This window comes from Arthroderma uncinatum (genome assembly GCF_011692745.1).
Source record: "Arthroderma uncinatum strain CBS 119779 chromosome Unknown scaffold2, whole genome shotgun sequence".
Classification (NCBI taxonomy): Eukaryota; Fungi; Ascomycota; class Eurotiomycetes; order Onygenales; family Arthrodermataceae; genus Arthroderma; species Arthroderma uncinatum.
In genome coordinates, this window is record NW_022983864.1 from 5,456,850 (window position 1) to 5,476,586 (window position 19,737).

A 19,737-nucleotide genomic window follows, 5' to 3' on the forward strand; every position below is an offset into this window, starting at 1 on the left:
CATCCAATCACCGCATGTGGAATTGCTGGATATGACTCATAGCTCGGGGGATATGTATGGAGATTGTATGAACGTAGCTTTTCACTTGTATTTATTTCCTCATTTGACGCTTTACCTTATGGTTAGTTTACGTTTTAAGCCTGGGGCTGCAAGTCTTTTCAGAGAAGAAAGGCGTTTTGCAGACAATTTTCGAATGTTCTATGATGTCACTAGACCACGTATTTAAATGTGGCCCCTACTTTCCGCCGCCAAGGCTTGTCAGGGACCAACCTGAAAAGGCTAGTTAGTGTGGGTCTATTTCCCGTCGTCCTTAAAATATTTCTAAATCACTAGTCATTGACCAAGCTTTCAGTTGGGTTAGAGCAGAAGCGGATAGGCCAAACCGAGTATTCGAAGTATACGGTAACTACGCATTTCAACTAGTTTTGGATTTCATATTGGAGGCTGCAAATTTGGAACATGGACACTACAATTTCGGGTATGGGTTCTTTTTCCTTGAGGGCGGAGTATGGTTTGGTAATGGGGAGATTGGATGGGATGAAAGCCTAGATGAGTTAGTCTTGGTTGGTGATGATGGGGAACTGTATCGCAAAAGGACAGATGGTGTGTTAAACGGCTTGTTCGTGGGGTCGAAGAGAAGTGTGGCGACAGTAGAGAACGGCGATAAGAGCGTCATATGTATTGCGCATGATGTTTTGATTAACTGAGAGAAGAGTTTGAAATATGAGATACATGGCTGCAGTTTGGTTATTCATTGACGGAACATCGAGGATTCTCATGTCTTAAAATGTATTGCTATACAACACTCAGGCGTAAGGAGGGCTTAGCTTTCATTCAATCAAGTCTTTCATGTCTCGCTTCCAGCTGTCGGCGTGAAGAAACGCTCATATCCTTCGCACGTTGCTCTGCCTCGCATATTTTGTGAAGGCCACACACTTTCTGGCGATTCCAATGACTCATAGCGCCGGTATATCCATCCAATCGGGGTCCAGGTAGCACTGGCTAGCTTGCCCCGAAAATGTATTAAAATCGGCGACCGTGGTTCAAAAATTGTTGTTAGACTAGGAACTTTCGTCCTAAGCGCCCAGTTTGAGCTATTTTTAGCCAGGCATGAGGAGGCAGAAGTGCACTTTCTAAATGTCTTCCTAACAATACCACGGAACAATATATTTCCATTGTGCTCTTCAAGCTTTCCAATGAAATTGCGGCTTGGCGGTCCATCCACGACTAGGACCTGCAAGGCGAAGAGAAAATAAATTATCACTTCTACGTGCTATGGCGATATATGCAAATGGCAAATAACTTAATTTTGGAGAGACTTGCGGCTATTACTACTGGTTGGCTCGGCTCTTGTATGTTTGTTCGAAGCCAGATCCTCAATGCCGTCATTTGGATGGGTAAAACTCCACTCAGCATCGTGAGATTCGGCTTCATCACACGTAGCTGATGTATCGGAGTCCTCCAAGACGACTGTTGGCTCAGAAGTTGGCTCACGTTCAGATGAGAGAAGTTCAGATGGAGCTTGCGTGTGTCTCTCGTTTGCAGATTTAATAAACCCATCCCTCTGTTCTTTAGCCCAATCCCGTGTATTTCTATACGCAGTTGCTCCTTTCTGAAACGTTTCAGAATCGCTAGTCATTGACCAACCTTTGAGTTGACTCATGATATATTCAGGACGCCCATCGCTTTCTCGAGGGGCGGTGGGATGTGTTGTGTAGAGCTTGAGTGTGCCGGCAAGGTAAGTTGACGTTATCGTGTAGGCCTTATTATCAAAGACAGGCTCATCCTGCTTGTACGACTGAAGTTTATGTATTCCTCGAGCCCCCAGTGCACCATTATAACAAGCTTGCCTCGTGGCCACAGCAGGTGATCCGTTAGGGCCCTTCGCCTCTAGAAAGAAGTTTAAAGTTATCGGAAGGGAGTCTTGCGTTAATAGAATGATAAAATTATTAAGTTTATTGCGGATTTTGGGTTTAAGCTGCTCAGGGCGAGCACCAAAGAAATGATCTGGTTTTGCATTTGCCAGAGTGCCATCTGTTAGAGAAGCAAGGTTACCGAATGGGTAGTCCCCTCCAACGCATTTGGGGTCACCAATATCGCCATCAATAGCCGGCACAACAGAAGTTGCCACTGACTTCTCTTTGGAAGCGGTTGTGTCTGCTCTTTTGAATTGTCGGAACTCGCTTTCAGAAAACTTTGACGGTGAAAGAGAAGGTCGCGGCTGGGCTAGTTTTTGATTTATCTCGTCCCAGTTGTTTGGCATTGCGGGCAATCGGCCGTCAGGGTACTCGTATCCATCAGGGTAAACGCCATGGTCAACCATATTCTGCTCAAAGTTCCGGTTATAGGCGGTAGTGCTTGTAGTCTTCGTGGTCTTATTGTTGCTATTGTCTGTATGAGACCCTGCACGTCGCTTCCGGCTACGTGAACATGAAGTGTTTGTACTTATTGGTTAATGAAAGGAAATATGAGGATCTGGGAACTGAGCTAAGGTGTTAGCATAGAACCACTATGTCGCATGAATTATATATATTCTGAAGGTCAGATAGGTCAGGCCCGCCCTGTCTGGAGAGCCTTTTGATCTTACTCAGGCTCTTAGGCCTGTAGTTGATTAGGGGGTCGGGGGCAAGTGTCTGGTAATGACGCTTAAGACTCGCGTGTAACTGTCAAGTGAGCGGCTGGTGGGGGGTAAATGTTGACTCTGGTGCACTGCTAGAAGCCCTGTTTCGTCGATTTAACTCCTTGAGAGCGTCCCTCGTTAACCAAATCTTCGACAAATTATCCCAATATGCTGAAGTTGGCTAGCCTAGCTTCAGCCTTTTCAATATATGTCCGTCAAGATATTCCCCAGGCTCTTGTCGTTTGCGAGATGATCTCAAGGCGTTTGGGTAAGGCATATGGCACAGAGACTGTAGGTGTTTTGGTTCCAAAATATGAAGTGAGAACGGCAATTCATATACCAAAAAATTGGGCGCGTAGCTTTGGCCTTTGCATGACGGAAACAGCCGTGTCTGTTTCATGTCACCCTTTGGCCCGTGCTCCTGTTGGATATGAGTCTGTGGCCCCACAACAAGAGAAGTAGCTCGCAGGGGTTATTTGGGGGAGAAGAAGGTTCATTATTGGGTAAAGATGAGATTACAAGTAAGAATTTATGGGAGATATATTATTAAGAGAGGAGTGGTTGCCTAGTTTGCACGTGATTTTCTGAAGTGGTTTTCATATTTTGCTCATCTTTTTGTGGAAAAAGACCAAGCCTCGCAGCCTTGAACTGTTAATCAAGCAGGTGCAGATAACGAAGCTATCTGGCTTCAGGAAGCGTCCAAAAATATTTCAATCTTCTTCTCTGTCCCACATATCCCATTAAAACCACTCTTAGACGGCGGTATCTGCGTCCATAGCACTGCGATTGCCTTCACTTTTCTTTGGGCCTCTAAGTAGTTGATGTCTGCCCAGCGCATTAGCGCCTAATGTTTGGTCGGACTATCTTTTAACCGAGTTGGGAAGAAACCATGCTAATATGACCATATATAGCGTTACCCCACCTTATCTTCCGATAAAAGTTGACACTTAGACTGATATATAAGTGTATAATAACATTCCTTAATTATTTTCTATTGCTTGCTCTAAAGTCTTTTATTATTTGATCAATATTAGAAATTTCTATACCAAATGCCCTATTCTACATCAAACTATTTAAACAACTATTTATTCCTGTACTCTATCTAGCCTGATCAGGTCCGCGGCTTTCTTGACCTCGCTGAAAGATAAAGAATAGGATTTGGCCCACAAAAGAGATAGTATTAAACATCTTTAGCCGCCATCTTTCTTGTTCTTTACCGTCTTACTCGATATTTGGATATTACGCCTGAGCATAGTAGTTGATTAAACATTTAGATAGTATCTATCTCTATAAACTACAGTGGTGTAGTAAAGGGGAGCCTTTAATGGTAAGTCCCTTTAGCCATGAGTATTCCTTTCTAATATCCTATTAGGCTTTCGAAGAGAAAGTCCTTGATTTGAACATAAACTTTAAAAATGTCGAGGAGAACCACATTAAAATGATCCCAGGCAGAGGGCAGATGGTATACTGGAAAGGGTGTAATGTGACTGTCCTTGAGAAGGACAGCGAAGGGACGGAGAGGTTTAGGAAGCTAGTTGACATACCTAACGGGCAGGGCCGGGTTGAATCTAGTATTAAGTTGTACATCATAGACGGAAAAGTGAAGGAAGGATAGAAAGGCATACAAAGGTTCTATACTAGGTATATAACTTGTTTTATATTTTAACGCCTCCGTTTAAGCCAAGAGCTAAGTTGATAATAGCCCTATCCCTTGTGAGTATCATTGACACACACTCTGTTACACGCATCCCCTCCGCTAGTTCCTTTCTGCGCATCAGGCTTTCGGTGACCGCTTCATGTATCTCAGGGCCAAATACATTAAGGATGGCTTCATTGAGGACGCCCTTTAGAGTAGCTTCGGAATTAGGGATGATGAGAGTGACATCTTTGTTAAAGACAACGTGCCGAGCTTGATTTACCCATTTCAATTTTGCATTAAAGAGAGCCATCACTAGCCATTCCACACTCCATTTGTTGACTTCTAGGCTCATAAGACAATCAATTGTTCCTGCCCAGATAGGGAACACCGTTGTTACGGCAGCTTTCGATTCATCTTGGACTGTGAATCTTCTGATTGCAGAGTGCATATCTTGACTAAAAACTTCCGCAACCCCTTGCAACAAAGCATTTTTGAATACTCGCTGTTCCGGTGCTGGGGGGAAGTTCAGATTGTTTAATGAGGCTTTAGATGCCAGCTCAAGTTGTGGGTTGTTGCGAGAAATATTACTTGTGGAATCGGCGGTCCCCGATGCTTGATGGGGTTCATCAGGGTTTTGTAAATTATTCGCTGTTGGAGGGGATACTGGTCCTGTATGAGCATCTTGAATGGCAAGTGGGTTGTTCCATGGACCTTGGTTGTTGAGAGGCTCTGTATATTCAATTCCCTCGTCCTTACAGATTGCCTCCGCATATACTGCCAATCTTTTTGGGTGATCGACACTAGATCACCAATCTCAAAGTTTCGGGGTGAGCTCAAGGTAACTCTTCTTGGCTAACTCCGTGACTGTGTTGCAAAAATAATATAAAACCAGAACAGAATAACCCAATCTTGCTAGTCTTCGGAGGGTGTCTTGTGTAACCGCCTTTCTTCCCCGCGTGGAGGTTGGCAGCTCTGAAGCTGATAGATCTTCCCTATAGAGCTTTGCAAAGGAAGACAATCGCTGCATTGACGCGTGGTGGGTTGGTGAGTGGGGCTATAGAACTTCACTCTTTCTTCCTCAAGTGGCTTGATAAGACTGTCTTCTAGCACTGACGTCATAACTCGACAATGCGATAATTTGACTATTTTGGGGCTTTGAGCGATTTGGGAAGTTTAATATATTTGAGAAAAATGGTTTATATGAGAGAAAGATGTTCGTATTTATAGCCACAATCAGAGACACGTCACGTTGCCTGGACGCACGTGCCCAGAGGTGGAAAATTTAGGGCAAATGAGAATTTGGGTTTAGACCAATTTTTAGCCCAATTTTCTCGATCTTCCCAATTATCCCTGATTTACCGTAATGCTCAAAGCGCTGGAAGGGCAACGCCTGTGGAGCCAATCAAAGATACAAGTTTCGAACTAGATAGACAAGTCAACTCATACCCATTCCTTGCCTACTTACCCGTCAAAGGTACCTGGCCAGGGGAAATATCCGCCTACCGTGCTACTAGGTATGCTAGAGTATCCCGTTGCCGTTTGCATCTAGATATGAAAACTCAGGGTTTACATGCAGCTCAAGACAATCGCCCTGCATGATGTATGAAATGAGAATTCCTGTCTGCAATATAAAAGGGAGTAGGATGCCACTTACTTCCTAAGGCAGAGACAACTATTCAACAAGATCGATTCGAAATACCAAGATATAATCATTGCCATATTCCAGTCCACCCCTTGAACTCTCTCTTGTCACTATGACCCAACCAAAGAAGCCCACCGGCAAACCCGCCGACACCCCGCCGTCGCCTCCTAGCAGCCCCAGCCATGAGCACAGCAAGTGTGCCCTGAAGGATGAACCGATGGTTATGAATAAGTTCCTTTGTTCCACTAAACCAACGTCAGCCGGTCAATTTTCCCCGGAGCACCCACATTCTTCCCCAGCTATGACACCTTCGGGATACCCAACCCAGGATCTCCCCAAACACCCTCATTCCTCTCCCTCCTCGACGCCACCCCCCAACTATAGTACTCCTTGCGTTCCCAGCTTTGTAACCCGGGAAGAGCTCAAGGAGATTCTGGTGGAGGTCCTTCGAGCAAGGGAATCATCGGGTACTGCGCAGACCACCCCCAGCCCAACCACCGAGCCAGACACGCAGGCGGACGAGCACAAGTTGGCTAAGGAAACGAAGCTCGCGTCGAAGCTAGAGTACAAGACCGTGAACGACATGTAAGATCACACCGACCTCAGGAGGGATCAAGCTGACTCTTTTCAAGCTGGAACAAGAAGCAGTGTGCTTACGAGGTCACGGAGGGCCTGGAAATCCCAACGGACTCATGCGACAAATATGAACAATATCTCTTCGTCGTTCGACGTAGACACGGTACGCTGAAAATCTGATTGGGACAAACATAGAAGCTGACTTTACCAAAGACCGTATCACCGGAGAGATCAAGACCTATCTTGACTTCAAATCGTCTGAGCTCGTGGGTATTCTTCGCCGCGTGATGCACAGTGTATTGGCTGCCAATTTGCGGGAGGATAAGCCGACGGTAGGCCGTCAACCCTTATAATTTTTATAGCGGCATGGATCTGACAGTAGCAGGTGCCAGCCGACATTCTCTTCCATTTTCTACCGGAATTCGAGGATCAGTATAAGGGCCTTGGGGACGAATTTACTGCCCGGGAACACCACGGCGTACTTGTCGACTTCCTGAAGCAACACTTCTCTCCGTTGAAGGATCGTTTAAATCCTCTGCTGGACCATCAGGAGATCACATTTGAGCTCCTCTGGGCATTGTTCAAGCCGAACGAGCTTATATTCATGATCGACCAGTGTTTAGGGCAACCCCGATATTTTGTTTATGACTCTGGTGAGCTCATAAATGACAACTAAGGGGATTACTTCGAGATCGAATGTCGGTCGCTTGACTACGACGGAAAAGTGTTTGGTGAAGTGACAACGATGATCCAGGTTCCAAAATTTCGATCAGCCAGAAGGATATCCGACCTGGGGGTATTCCCTCTAGATTATCACCGCCAAAAAGCCGAAATCGAAGCGGAACTAGCTGAGCGAGGTCGCAAGTTTAAGAGCCTTAAGGGTGTTACATATAACGAATATGAAGGTTTTGCCTACCTTAAAATACTAAAAGGCCTGTTCAAGTTCCACGTGACTGGCCGTATAATGGTTGACGCCTTAGCCTTTAAGGAAAAGAATCCGAACTACAGATTCTTATGGGTAAAGGAAGAGTCCTTAGATAGGTTTGTCTCCTTTTCTGACGGCAAGTATAAAAGGGAGAAATACTAGAAGAAGGTGAAGTCTTAAAACCTGGACTCGAAGAACATGACGGCCAGGGAGTATATCCTCTATAGCCTAACAGTTCTGGGCTTTAACCTTAGCAAGAGGGAGTGGGGTGAGAATTGACGTTGCCCTAACATCTTAACGGCGCTAACATGTGAGCAGCGGAATTCTTGGTCTTGAATATCCGTCCTATCGACTAGAGCAAGCTGTCGTCCTTCGATTATCTTGAGATACCCAAAGAAAAGAAAGACATGGTCAAGACGATGGTGGAGAGCCACAGACCCGGGCGGAGAAATCGTCATTCGACAACATTGTTGTCGGAAAAGGGAAAGGTCTAATATTCCTACTGTAGTAAGTTGTCTCCAAGTTGCGTTAATGATTACCTAGTTAATGCTGGCTTTCACAGCGGGCCTCCTGGGGTTGGGAAAACTTTAACAGCGGAGAGTACCGCAGACCTCCTCCGAAGGCCGCTCTACTCGGTTTGTCCTCCAGCCCGCTTGTGCGGTCTCACTCTAACTTCAATAGGCCTGTGCCGGCGATTTTGGAATCAAGACGGAAGACTTGGAAGGCCATCTGTCTAGAGTCCTTGATCTAGTTCGTCGCTGGGATGCGATATTGCTCCTGGATGAAGCTGATGTCTTTCTGAGCGAGCGCAGCCTCCAAGGTCTGCAGCACAATGCTCTCGTCTCCGTGTTTCTCCGCTCGCTCGAGTATTTCGAAGGGATCATGTTCCTTACGACCAACCGACACAGCACGCTAGACCCGGCTATGAAAAGTCGGATACATGTCGGCATCAAGTATGAATCGCTAAGCAAGGATGCGAAAGCCCGGGTGTGGGAAAAGCAATTGAGCAACGCGGGTGCAAAAATTTCGAGAAAGGAGTTGGAGAGGCTTCTCAATAAAAGCTCGAATGGGCGACAGGTAAGCAATCAATACCAATTCCGTGTGTGGCGACTAACACGGCAGATATATTAGATCAAAAACATTGCCCGCGCCGCATTCGCATTAGCCAAGGAAGGAGCGGTAACCGTCACACATATTGAAACAGCCCTGAAATGCGCCGAAGAATTCGATCAAGACTTCCATGGCGCGGGAGCGTTTGACAATATGAGAGCCTATACTTGATCATCGGCGGGCATGATGCAGCTACGTCGACTATCCATCCATTTGGACATGTTTCGGGCTGGCTTCAAGATTCAATGAAGATGGAGATTTTTCAATACACTTATCTGCTACAGAAAGCCTTTGAATGTTCTATAACCCTTAATGTTTTGGTTAACTGAAAGAAGATTTCGAAATATGAGATTTATGACTGCAGTTTCGTTATTCGCTGTTGACAGAATATCGAGGATTCTTCTGTCTTAAAAATGTATTGCTATGCAACACTCATCTGTGCAGTCGGCGAGCGATTTCAGCGGCCTCCCTCTACATGTATAGTAGACGTCATGTTAGTTTGTAACGAGTAAGTTTATCGGAAACGTATCAAAAGGAAATGGGAAAATCACGTATCGGTCTTCTTGGAAATTTCCAACGAGGGTAGGGTAACGTCTGGCTCCCGGGTTAAATACATACAGGGCATAATTCTACAGCGATACCGTAATCCAAAACAATGCAAAAAATGATGCAGCGACCCCAAAATTTAAAATAAAAAGGAGGTTAACTAAGGTTCAGAGTAGGGTGAAAAGGCTTGGCGAGAGACTGCTAGTTATTTATAGAATATTCTCTCTCGTGAACGTCTTCGTCAGACTCCTTCTCGAATGCTGTATGACATCAGGTAAGCCACACATGCTCCGTTCTTAAAAACGTATATATATCCTTTTTGCTGATACTATTTCAAAGAGAAGTAGTGGATAGGAATGTTAGAGTAGGGATGCGGAAACTGTAGAATGATGCCGCCGCGTTTTCCATGTTTCTGGAGACGAAGACCACCGAGCCAATTCTCTTGAACCGTCTTCCGTCTTACCCTTCAAGTACGCCCTTGAGGGTGCCAAGTCCTGAGGTGATCGACCAGATTGTCGGAAGGGTGAACTTGGCTCATTCCGGCTACAGTTTTAGGTCAGTTTCCAATGCTTCTTTAGCAGACTCTCCTCTTTCCAGTTCATCTGGCCTAATCTCTGATTACTGAAACTACTAATCTCTCCTGAATGCTGCGCTAACAACCATCCCTGTTCTCCTCCTCAAGTGTTAGGGTACCGGCCTCCATCGTGAAATCATTTTTATACAACCAAGCAGCCAGCATGTCTTGGTTATGCAATATAACGTGTCTTGGGCGTGCGATGTCTGAAAGCCCTCTCGTCGGAGATTCAAAGGTGATGACATTAGTTATCATTATCGTTCAACGACTTCTTCTCGAAGGTTCTATGACGTCACTAAGCCACACATCTAAATGCGAACCCTGCTACCAAAAGTGTACTAGGGACCAATCTAAAAAGGTTAGTACAGGGCTACTCTTACCCCAGTTCTGCTTTTGTAGGGGAATATGCGGGGCAGGCGGGAAGGTTAACCGGGCTAGCCGCCATAATCCAAAGGAAACCACATATCTTGCTAGCTAGGCCACGAAGCAAACCGCAATGTCTGGTGTAGAGAGCCTGGCGTAGGCCGGACCCACATGGGAATATCCAGGAATCTCTTTAAGGACACATGTAGCTCAACTCAAGACCTCTCGTGAAATTAGATAGGTGGGTGTGGGTAGGTATATACCGCCTTGAAAGGACACGAGGGAGTAGCTGCTAGAGCGAGGGCATGCTAGAGTGATGATATGCTAGGACGAGCACCTGCTAGAGCGAGTATTTGTGAGTGCATACCAAGTAAGAAACCACTCGTTGAGATAGCTGGAATGGTGGGATATTATACAGGCCTTTGGCAGTTGTTTCCAGCCTGCATAGGACCTTAGTAGCCTGACTGAGGGCTAGCATTGTCTATGGGGTAGATTGGCCGCGAGTCTGCCTTCCTTGGGGCTGATGGGTCCGAGGACCGCGGTCCATGGGCCAACGAGGGCTTCTGACAGCTGTCCCTGGTACACAGACCAAGTGCAGGGGTGGGCTGCAGTCACCCTGTCTCGGTCACGATGCATTTGACCGGCCTGGACTTTGGCCTCTGGCCCTATGCCCCGGGAGGTCCAAGAGCCGCCGACTTATGCCTACGATGGACGATGGGCCGTCAGAGCCATACGCCCCCATTCCCGTATCCTCTATAGATCGAAGGCTTGGAGGTGGCCAGCTATATCATAGCCGTCACGTAGCCAGGTTTAGTGAGCGCGTAGATCTGTACGATTTCTGCCTTTTTGCATTCCTGCATTTCTGATTTTCCCTTCCCTCTTTTCTAACATTTAATTGCCTGTCACCTCGCCGGTCACATTAAGTATATGAAGTGGCTGATTGGATAAGAGAAGCGGTTAAATAGTATAAGTGGTTGAATAAGGTCAGTAGCAGTCCAATAAGGGGAGTGGCTACACAAGATAAGCGTATACTTTCTGCACTCCTATATTCAGTGTCTCTCAATGTTTCCACTCCCTCAATGTGCCAGCGCCCTCGGTTTGTTTGTTTGTTTGTTTATTTCATAGCCTGTCCCAGCCGCCCTATCGAGTTGGAACCCTGAACTGATATACAAGTGTGATAAGTCTTATTTACTAACTATGGGAGTAGATACGGCTATTTATACTTATAGTGACTCATCAATATACTTTCTAGAAGAGTGGCAGCCTAATAGGCAGCCACTTCTTATTAGAGTATATATCGCGTGACATGGGATTCAACATATCGGCAGCTATGCAGCGTACAACTATGATACAGGTGTTTTCCCTTTCTACCAATAGTCTCCCTATTTGTTCTGTCTCTCTGTACCTGTCAGACCTTTCCTGATCTTCCTGAAGTTCCGTCTACCAGATAGTTTCTCTATTTGTACTGTTTCTCTTCTCCCATTTTTGCTCGTTAGCGCTACCTATATTGAAGTACCGTAGATGGGACAGCCTGGAATTGGCCAAGGAGCCCCGTGCTCAATATCATCTTGGAGTTGAATCCCATGTCACGTGATATACACTCTACTACAGTGGCTGCCTATTAGGCAGCCACCTGTCTAAAAAGTATAAATAGTTGTATCTTCTCCCGATAGTTAGTAGAAAATATCATCACACTTGTATATCAGTTCAGGGTTCCAACTCTTGGCTGCTTGTACCGCCATTGACGGGTTGCAGAGAATGCGCTTTATTTCTACGCATGGAAGTTTCCCTGCCCACATTCGATGTCTTTCGACCGCCCAGTTTCGACATTCCAGGAGGACATGTCGCACGGTCTGTGGTCCGTATCCGCATTGGCATTTGTCGGTGTCGGCCTTGTTGATGGCGTGGAGGTATGCGCGGAGGCCGATTTTGCCTGTGCGCATCTGCGTGATCGCTGAGCTGATCGCTCTGTGTGTTCCTATGTGGGTGTCAAGTGTCGCTTTTCCCGGCCTGACTCCAAGTTTGAGGAGGTCTCTGCCGTGCTTGGCCTTTTCCCAAGACGTCTCCCATTCGCGTTTCATCGTTTGGCGAATGGCGGTTTTCGTGGTTGCCATCAAGATCCGTAGCTGGTCTGACTCTGGAGGCTGTCCGGTGTCTATTCCTAGGTTTAGGGCGACGCTCGCAGCTTCCATGGCGTCGTGTTCCTTGATTGCGTCTTCGGCGGATTCGTTTATACGGACGAACGGGGGAGTCCACCACGGTGGTATAACGTGCGAAAGGCGTTTTTCGAGTCGGTTAAGCTGCACCTTGTACTTGCGTTCCAGGATGCTCGAGAATCTGCCAAGGGGACTTTGCGCATCGCGTCTTCGTCCCGTGGTGCTGTTGTTGCCGCTGGATGCGGCCATGTCCTCGTGTAGCGGGGATGTCCGAATGCGCATTGCGGCTTCCAGCGCTGTTTGCTCCAGTTGTTGCTGTACCGGAAGTAGATGTGCTTCCACATCCACTGCCGCTCCGGCGGTTGTCCGGAACGCGCCAGTGATGATTTGGGCTGCACGTCTCTGGATCTTCTTGATGGTATTTATCATAGCACTGCCTCGGCCTCCGTATCCATTACTGGGGATGTGCCAGGCGGAGCAGCCATAGAGCATTTGAGGTACTATCATCGCTCTGTATACCTGCCGGAGGTTGATTTTCCCTGTTCCCCAGGTTGAGGATGCTAGGGCCGCTAGCGCTGAGAGCCGTTTTGTGGCTCCCGCCTCTACCTTGTCGCGGTGGAAGTCCCACCGAAGCTTAGTATCCATCTGTATACCCAGGTAGCGGCATGATGGGGAAGCCTCAACCGTGGCATGCGGTAGGCGGAGGGCGTGTGTTCTGCTCGCCTTTGGGTCCCGTGTGAAGTGGACGAGTTCGTACTTTGCTGGCGCGAACTGGGACCCATGCTTTCCTGCCCACAGTTCCGCCTTCCGGTGGATAATTTTGAGGGTCTTGCAATTGCGCTGTGCCGTCAGGCCCACTGCTAGAATTGATACGTCGTTGATATATCCCACCGCTTCTGTGTCTTCGGATTTGCACGCCTTAATAAGGTCGGCGTTATAGAAGAGGTACAGGATTGGCGAGACGGGCGATCCCTGTGGGATTCCCGTTTGGATAGGTGTCAAGGGTGTGGTGAACTCCTGCAGCTTAAGGGTCGTGGAGCGGTCACTGAGAAAGGATGCTACCCAGCCTCTGATCTTCTGACTGACCCGATGTTTCCAGAGATTGTGCAAGAGCCGTTCTTGAGATACGTTGTCGTATGCTCCCAAAACGTCAAGCAGTAGTAGAGAGGCCACCTTGCCCTCCGACCATGCCTTATGTATTCTTTGGAGGAGGAAATGCATAGCATGTTCTGTTGATGCCAATTTCCGCCCCCCGGTGTGTCGACTAGGGAGGAGTTGGTAGACATCGGCGATGTAGGCTAGTCGGTTCGCGATGATGGCCTCCAAGGCCTTACCCAACGTGTTAAGAAGGGCGATTGGCCGGTATGATTTGGGCTGTGTGTAGTTGTCTTTGCCCGGTTTTCGGAGAACTATCGTGATACTGTTTTTGAAGTGTTTAGGGCAGTATCCCTGCTCGAGGCATGCGTTGAAGAGCTTGCAGAGGCTTGGGAGAAGGATGTCAAGTGTCTGGTGCAGGATGCCATTGGTGATACCGTCGGCGCCCGGGGACTTGTTCGGAGACGCCCTGCGCACTGCTCTTTCGATCTCCGCCGTGGTGATGTCTGGGCATTCGATGGGTGGAGGGTATTCGTATCCCTCGAGGTCTGAAAGGTCCGCTTGGTGTGGTGGTGGGAAGAACGTCTGACGGAGCACTTCTGCCTTTTCCTCTGGCCGGTAGGCCAGCTCCCCGTCTGCTCTCACCAGTGCTGGTGTGTATGCCGGAGTCACGTCGTGTCTGTTTTTCGCCCATTTGACCAGGTTCCAGAGTCCCGTCTGCGTTGCGGAGGCCTCTTCGACCCGCTGCCGATGGGTATTCCGAAGGGTCTTTTGGATGTGGCGACCTTTCTTATTTCGCGCCTGTCGGTAAGCCTCGTAGTCGTCTTCTTGTCGTGATTGTTGCCATCTCCGGCGGAGTTGCTGGACTTCTCTGCATATGTCTTTGCATCCTTGATCAAATCCTGCGATTGACCAGGGGGAAGGGTCCGACCAAGGGGTTGATGCGTCGATACCTGTATCTAGGGCGCTGACGATGGAGGAGATGAGTTTATCGATATTGTCCTCATCTCTGAGTTCCAATGCGTTACAGGGCTTAGGAAGGTGTCTCTTAACGGTTTTTCGGAGTAACTCTACGTTTGTCTTTGCCCACAGACATTTCCTAGTTGGGGTTGCTAACTGCCAGTTCCAGTCGATGGCCAGGGTGATAGGAAGGTGGTCAGAGTCATAGTCCAGACTTCTGTCCACTTTGCAGTAGATTACGTAGGGTGCCAGGTCCTCGGACGCGAAGGTGAGGTCAATTGTTGACTCGCCACCCATCCAGCGATGGGTCGTGGTTCCAGGCACCGTGAGGAGCTGGAGCTGGAAATCCTCGACAATTGTGAGGAGATCTCAGGTACTTAGCCCGTAAGTGGCCCGCGGTCGTGCCGCCGACCATAGTGGGTGATGTAAGTTGAAGTCTCCCAGTATTATAACTTCCCTGTAGGATTCCAGCCTGTCAATGGCACTGGCCAGTGTGGAGAGGGTATTGGTTCCCACCTCGTTGTAGGCGTTAAATATGTGGATACTCCTGTCGGAGGAGGGGTTGCAAATAGCTAGAGAGATAATATCCTTGGATAGGTATGATACGCTCCACGTGCCCGGATTGATCCGTTTGTTGATATAGAAGCACACCCTTGTGGCAGCGTCGTTGAGGTAGGTTAGTTAAAAATGTGATTTCAGGGGGTGGTATGATATAGAGATGAATGGGTTTCGCCAGGGTTCCTGTATTGCCAGGATATCGTATTCGAGGACTTGAGGGTCTCGGAAGAGGCTGGCGAGGACGACATCTCTTGACTTTTGGACATTGTACTGTAAGATGCGTAGTCCCTGGTGTCTTAACATGGGAGTAACGCTGTGTCGGGACTATCTATGGGGGATCGGCTTCTGAATACACGGGTCCTCGGTCGGCGACGGGGCGGGGACTGGCTCCGGGTTAATCGGGTCCTGGGTTCACGAGGCCTCCATTCAGGGGTGGGATTACCCCATCTCCCCCGTGTCTCGAATCGCACCCTCAGGTTTCTTTGAATATATTCTGCCTTAACTCTTATGTGCTTGCGCAGTGCCGCCGCCTGTATGAAGTCTTTGCCACAATACATGCATATTTTCATGCAACGGGCAATCGTCATCTCCGCGTTGCGTGTTGGCCAGTTGTTATAGGGATGTTAATATCTATAGACGTCCTGGGATCTCCAGGTCCGGGAACGTCTTTGATTATTAATATGTTTATGGCTATGAATACGACAGGAGGTATAAGTAGCTTTTTCTATCTTAATATTCGAATGAATATTTATCGGAGCGCGCTAATGATCGGTACGATTATGGCGTCTCTACGGGACACAGCGGAACGGCAAATCAATGCCTATAAGCCCAAGATACAATAGCAAAGAGCGAAAAATAGGCCTAATATCGATGAATGATGATAATAACTAGGGAAACAGGCCATATCTGGCCTCTATATATGGGGGAAGGCGTAGCGTACGTACGAGCCGTAATCAAACAGATCTGCAGGGGGGAGTGGCGTTGGCCTGATACTGCCAAGACGCCGTACACACGAAGATTCTGACAATATTTGTACCTCTCCAATATCCCTTACATAATCACCTTGGGCTGGGTTCGGGGACGCTAACGTCGTGATTGGCCACAACTACGACAAACACGACGCGATGACGCGAAGCGACAAGGGAAAGGAAGCCATAAAGGACCAGCATCTCGCTCGTCTCAAGGCATTATAAATCACTTCACTAAAGATACCCAATACCTGACCCAAGAACATCCTTGTATTCCGTACTGAGACGACCAGCCATGGCCAGAACTACAAGGTGACCAAAGTCTCTACTAGACCAAAGCGGAAGCTCTCATCAATACCCGCTGCGCCAGCCAGCAAGAAACAAGCTACCCTCTCATCCACTGCACAGATCTCTAAACAGCCACCTGCATCATCACTCGCCTCTGCCCTGACATCCGAAGACCCTGAGTTCCTGCGCAAACAGCTGGACCGCATCTCATCCCACCCGTCACTCACCCCTTACAGACGAGGAGTGTACCGTACCCTCCTCCCCGTGCCCAATGGCCAGTGGACGACCTACGCAATCCTGTCAGCCCATCTCTCTTCGTCTGCCCGGGCTGTGGGTAACGCTATGAAGACTAACCCGTTTGCTCCGGAGGTGTCCTGTCATCGTGTGCTGGCCTCTGACCGCACGATCGGCGGGTACAAGGGCAGCTGGGGCAACGGGGGATTCTACACGGTGGAGAAGACGAAGCTGCTGCGCGGCGAGGGGGTGAGCTTTAATGGAAAGGGGCGGGCAGGCGAGGAGATCTTCAGCCAGTTCTTGGATATGGGTGAGGTCTTGGGTAATAAGCCATTATAATGTATATTTCATTTTTGTCCCCCTCTGATCCAGCCATGGGTGGTATAATTACATGAGTTGAGAAGATTCTAATATGCACACAATCATAAGAAGTGATGAGAAGTCATCGATTGATGGAAGCTTCTCTCCCAAGATCAACCCCTGCCCGCCCAACTGCCCATGCCTTTGAGGTCTTGAGCCATGTCGCCGGTGGGAGGAGCACTGCTCTCGGATGCGTTTTGGCCCGTTTGATTGTCGTTGTCGTTGGGAGGGATGTTGCCAGGCTGTGCCTCCATGGAAGGAGAGGACCTGGCGCCCTGGTTGATGTTTGAAAGCGAGCCCGGCGCGAAGGAGCCTGCAGTCAAAGACAGTAAGCATGTGCTTCAACAATGAGTGGAGGTGGAAGGGGAGGGAAGAAGGTATGGATTAGGTGTCGTACCATTCTGGCGGATGAGGCTCTTGTACGAGGGCTTTACGGACGACATGGCTTAGGAGAAGTCGGCGTCTGAAGTATGATTGTGTACTATCCGAAGGGATGGTCAAGAGGATGGTCAATGGGGATGGTCAAGAGGATGCTGGGCCTTTCGATGAAGGGAGACATGGCGAGCTGGAGAGGGTCTTATATTTATTTACTCCATGAGGGAATAGTCAATTCAACATCAGATGAAGATCTGTTAGCATTGCCTCTCTCTCTCCACCGCCGTTATGTGTGTTCCTGCAGTCACTGTATTATTGTTAGTCATCAGAAGTCCAATCCCAATCCGCCCAGAAACATATTTTGCAGCTACTCGGCAGCGTTTCACGTTTCAGCCCTCCCAGCGCGCGCTCTGACAGGGCCATTCATCACCTAACTTCTCCGAATCCTTCTACTGTTGTTTCCATCTTGTTTTCCTTTTCATCTCTTGCCACCCAAAGTTTTTACCCGTATGGGATCCCGTACTTTTCTCCTCTTTGCTTTTCACCCATGCATGTCATTTTTTTGGGCTCCCACCCTACCTCGCTAGCCGTTAGGTAATTAAATTCAACTGGCTGAGGGGACAACTGCCAAAATTGATGTACGGAGTAGTCTCATTATAGCCTTCTATACAGATTTCGCATCGTAAGAATGTTGCTTATACCTTGTTACCTATTTGGGCATGGATCAATTAGCCAAACATATGGTACACAGCAATATTCACCACCAATATTACACCAATATTACCACCAATCTCACTATTAATTTCACCATCAGCGTAGCCAATTTATAGAGCAACACGTTTATAAATCAATGTTTAAAGGCCTGTGATTTTATAGATTTTGAAACTGAATGAATATTGTACTAATTTGCTAGTAGTTTGCCGAGATATTCAAGATAACAGTTTAATTCTTTCAATCACGATCAATACTTTTCATCTAGTAAATTTGTATGCAAGGCCAACTCCGGACACGAGTCTAACTAAAAATGGCAAAAGGTTATCTCCAGGGTGAGACTAGGCCCGCGCCCAATCAGCATGCAAGCAAGCTCCCAACAGCCAAAAAAGGGCCAATATAGAGAGATATATATAGTAACCTGGTCGTTGGCCATTATTACTAGCGCGCTGGGCTGCACATCGTTCTCTCTAATTGCGTGCTTCTGCCCCTCCCCATTCGCTCGAAACCTCATCCCTTTCTTTCCCGTTGCTGATACGGGACGGCGGCGTTGTGATTTCTTCTTTGCTTCATTGTCCCTATCGTCTCCAACGCCACAGCGATCTCAAACAGTATACGAACCGTACCTACAGCCCAACGCCTAGCTCCTGTCGTTCGCCTTCTTCCCCAGTAGCACGCCCAGCCAGTTGGAGTCGCGCATATACTACGGCGTAAGAGACATGAGAAATCCCCGCCGGCCAACAACCTGTCACGGGTCAGACACGCGTCAGCCACTTGACCAATACATACGAAGTACGCCCTGTTCTCTCTGTGGACGGTAAAGGGTGGGCGGCGGGCCCACGATTTCTCGCAGGCAACTTCTAGCCGATGGCTGTTGAAGCCCCGAGTGCCAGCTTTTCCGTAGTCCCAGCTCCATTTGCATAGGGAGTTGCTAGCTTCTCCGTGGCATTTGTTTGGAATCCTTTGTAGGTACCGTAGTTCGATCGCCGGAGGGTGGTAGCAGGAGTATAAGCCAGGTTGCCTAGTTTAGCGTACCTGGGTGAATATCCTTTATTACTTCGTTCGCAGAGTATGCCATCCTACTAATATCCCTCCTAAGAGGCCACTCCGCCGTGGTAGTGTTCCTCCGAGCGCTGCACCGGTGAAGGCAGCCGCCTCCCAGCGACCAAGTACTGTCTCCATTCCTCCCGTTCCCTTAACGACGCTCTGCAACTTACAACCCCATCCTTATTTCGCCTTTCCCTTAACGACGCCCTCGCACCTAACTTTTATCGAAGTATTGTTATTGATTTTGGGGTATACGCGAGCACAGGGCATCACGTTCCTTCTAAGTAAAAACTCTGCACACCACCACAGGTGTCCTTTCAGATGGCCTCTAGGCATCTTTTTCAGTCAAGTTATTAAGATAACCTTCCCTACTTAGAATCTGGTCCCTTTTAAAGATTGAAGCTACCCGTTGGATGGTTTTCATACCTATTTGGTTGGCAGTCCTGTGTTATGCGAAAGCAGTTTGTCACTGACTTCATCAGGCGAGTTACCACCACCGCACCTCCAACCATGAGAATCATTTAGCAAGAGGATCTCTATCGTAAGAGCATCTCTCCAGTACCCAGGCTGCACCGCGGGGAGGCGATTCTCTTTTGCAGCCCAAATTATATGTCTGTTCTATATATATAGTGAATAATAAGAGTAGAAATCCTTCGGTCTACGCGACAACAAAAATCCGGCTTGCAAAATAACCTCCCACTCGGGCACCAGCACTATGAGTTCGATATTTGGCAGCCCGGGTCACTGTCCCGTGCGCTTGCTCTGCGTGTAACAAGAGGTCTACGATCGTGTCTAGTGGCGCGTTACAGATCTTATATGCCATTATCCTGAACTTGTCCAGATACACCCTCTGGAAGTGTTTCATCAGGTCACCAACCTTGCTAAATTCCTTAATCGCGCTGTTTCCTAGGCAGATAAAGCAGATCTTTGGCCTCTTTACTATGTTGATCTCCTGGATCGCTCTCTCGAGTGGTGAGACGGATAGTGGCT

The 19,737-nt window shown here is 48.0% G+C and overlaps 5 protein-coding genes across 5 annotated transcripts; 2 read left to right on the forward strand and 3 right to left on the reverse strand.

Moving 5' to 3' along the window:
• Positions 1 to 1,303: 1,303 nt before the first annotated feature.
• Positions 1,304 to 2,323, reverse strand: GIQ15_03590 (uncharacterized protein; the record flags this gene model as incomplete). Its single annotated transcript, XM_033551007.1, has 1 exon — positions 1,304 to 2,323. One exon carries the CDS (start codon positions 2,321 to 2,323, stop codon positions 1,304 to 1,306), a length of 1,020 nt encoding a protein of 339 aa, XP_033408168.1.
• A 3,690-nt stretch (positions 2,324 to 6,013) lies between these two features.
• GIQ15_03591 (uncharacterized protein) lies at positions 6,014 to 8,683 on the forward strand (the record flags this gene model as incomplete). Its single annotated transcript, XM_033551008.1, has 9 exons — positions 6,014 to 6,486; positions 6,534 to 6,640; positions 6,691 to 6,809; positions 6,863 to 7,130; positions 7,203 to 7,518; positions 7,799 to 7,909; positions 7,965 to 8,037; positions 8,084 to 8,479; positions 8,534 to 8,683. 9 exons carry the CDS (start codon positions 6,014 to 6,016, stop codon positions 8,681 to 8,683), a joined length of 2,013 nt encoding a protein of 670 aa, XP_033408169.1.
• A 2,985-nt stretch (positions 8,684 to 11,668) lies between these two features.
• On the reverse strand, positions 11,669 to 14,503 carry GIQ15_03592 (uncharacterized protein; the record flags this gene model as incomplete). Its single annotated transcript, XM_033551009.1, has 2 exons — positions 11,669 to 12,979; positions 13,919 to 14,503. The coding sequence occupies 2 exons, from the start codon at positions 14,501 to 14,503 to the stop codon at positions 11,669 to 11,671; spliced, it is 1,896 nt and encodes a 631-aa protein (XP_033408170.1).
• A 1,385-nt stretch (positions 14,504 to 15,888) lies between these two features.
• Positions 15,889 to 16,593, forward strand: GIQ15_03593 (uncharacterized protein; the record flags this gene model as incomplete). Its single annotated transcript, XM_033551010.1, has 2 exons — positions 15,889 to 15,940; positions 16,055 to 16,593. 2 exons carry the CDS (start codon positions 15,889 to 15,891, stop codon positions 16,591 to 16,593), a joined length of 591 nt encoding a protein of 196 aa, XP_033408171.1.
• Positions 16,594 to 16,727: 134 nt separating this feature from the next.
• On the reverse strand, positions 16,728 to 17,057 carry GIQ15_03594 (uncharacterized protein; the record flags this gene model as incomplete). The annotated part of the gene is made up of 2 exons (XM_033551011.1): positions 16,728 to 16,927; positions 17,012 to 17,057. The coding sequence occupies 2 exons, from the start codon at positions 17,055 to 17,057 to the stop codon at positions 16,728 to 16,730; spliced, it is 246 nt and encodes an 81-aa protein (XP_033408172.1).
• Between the last annotated feature and the right edge of the window lie 2,680 nt (positions 17,058 to 19,737).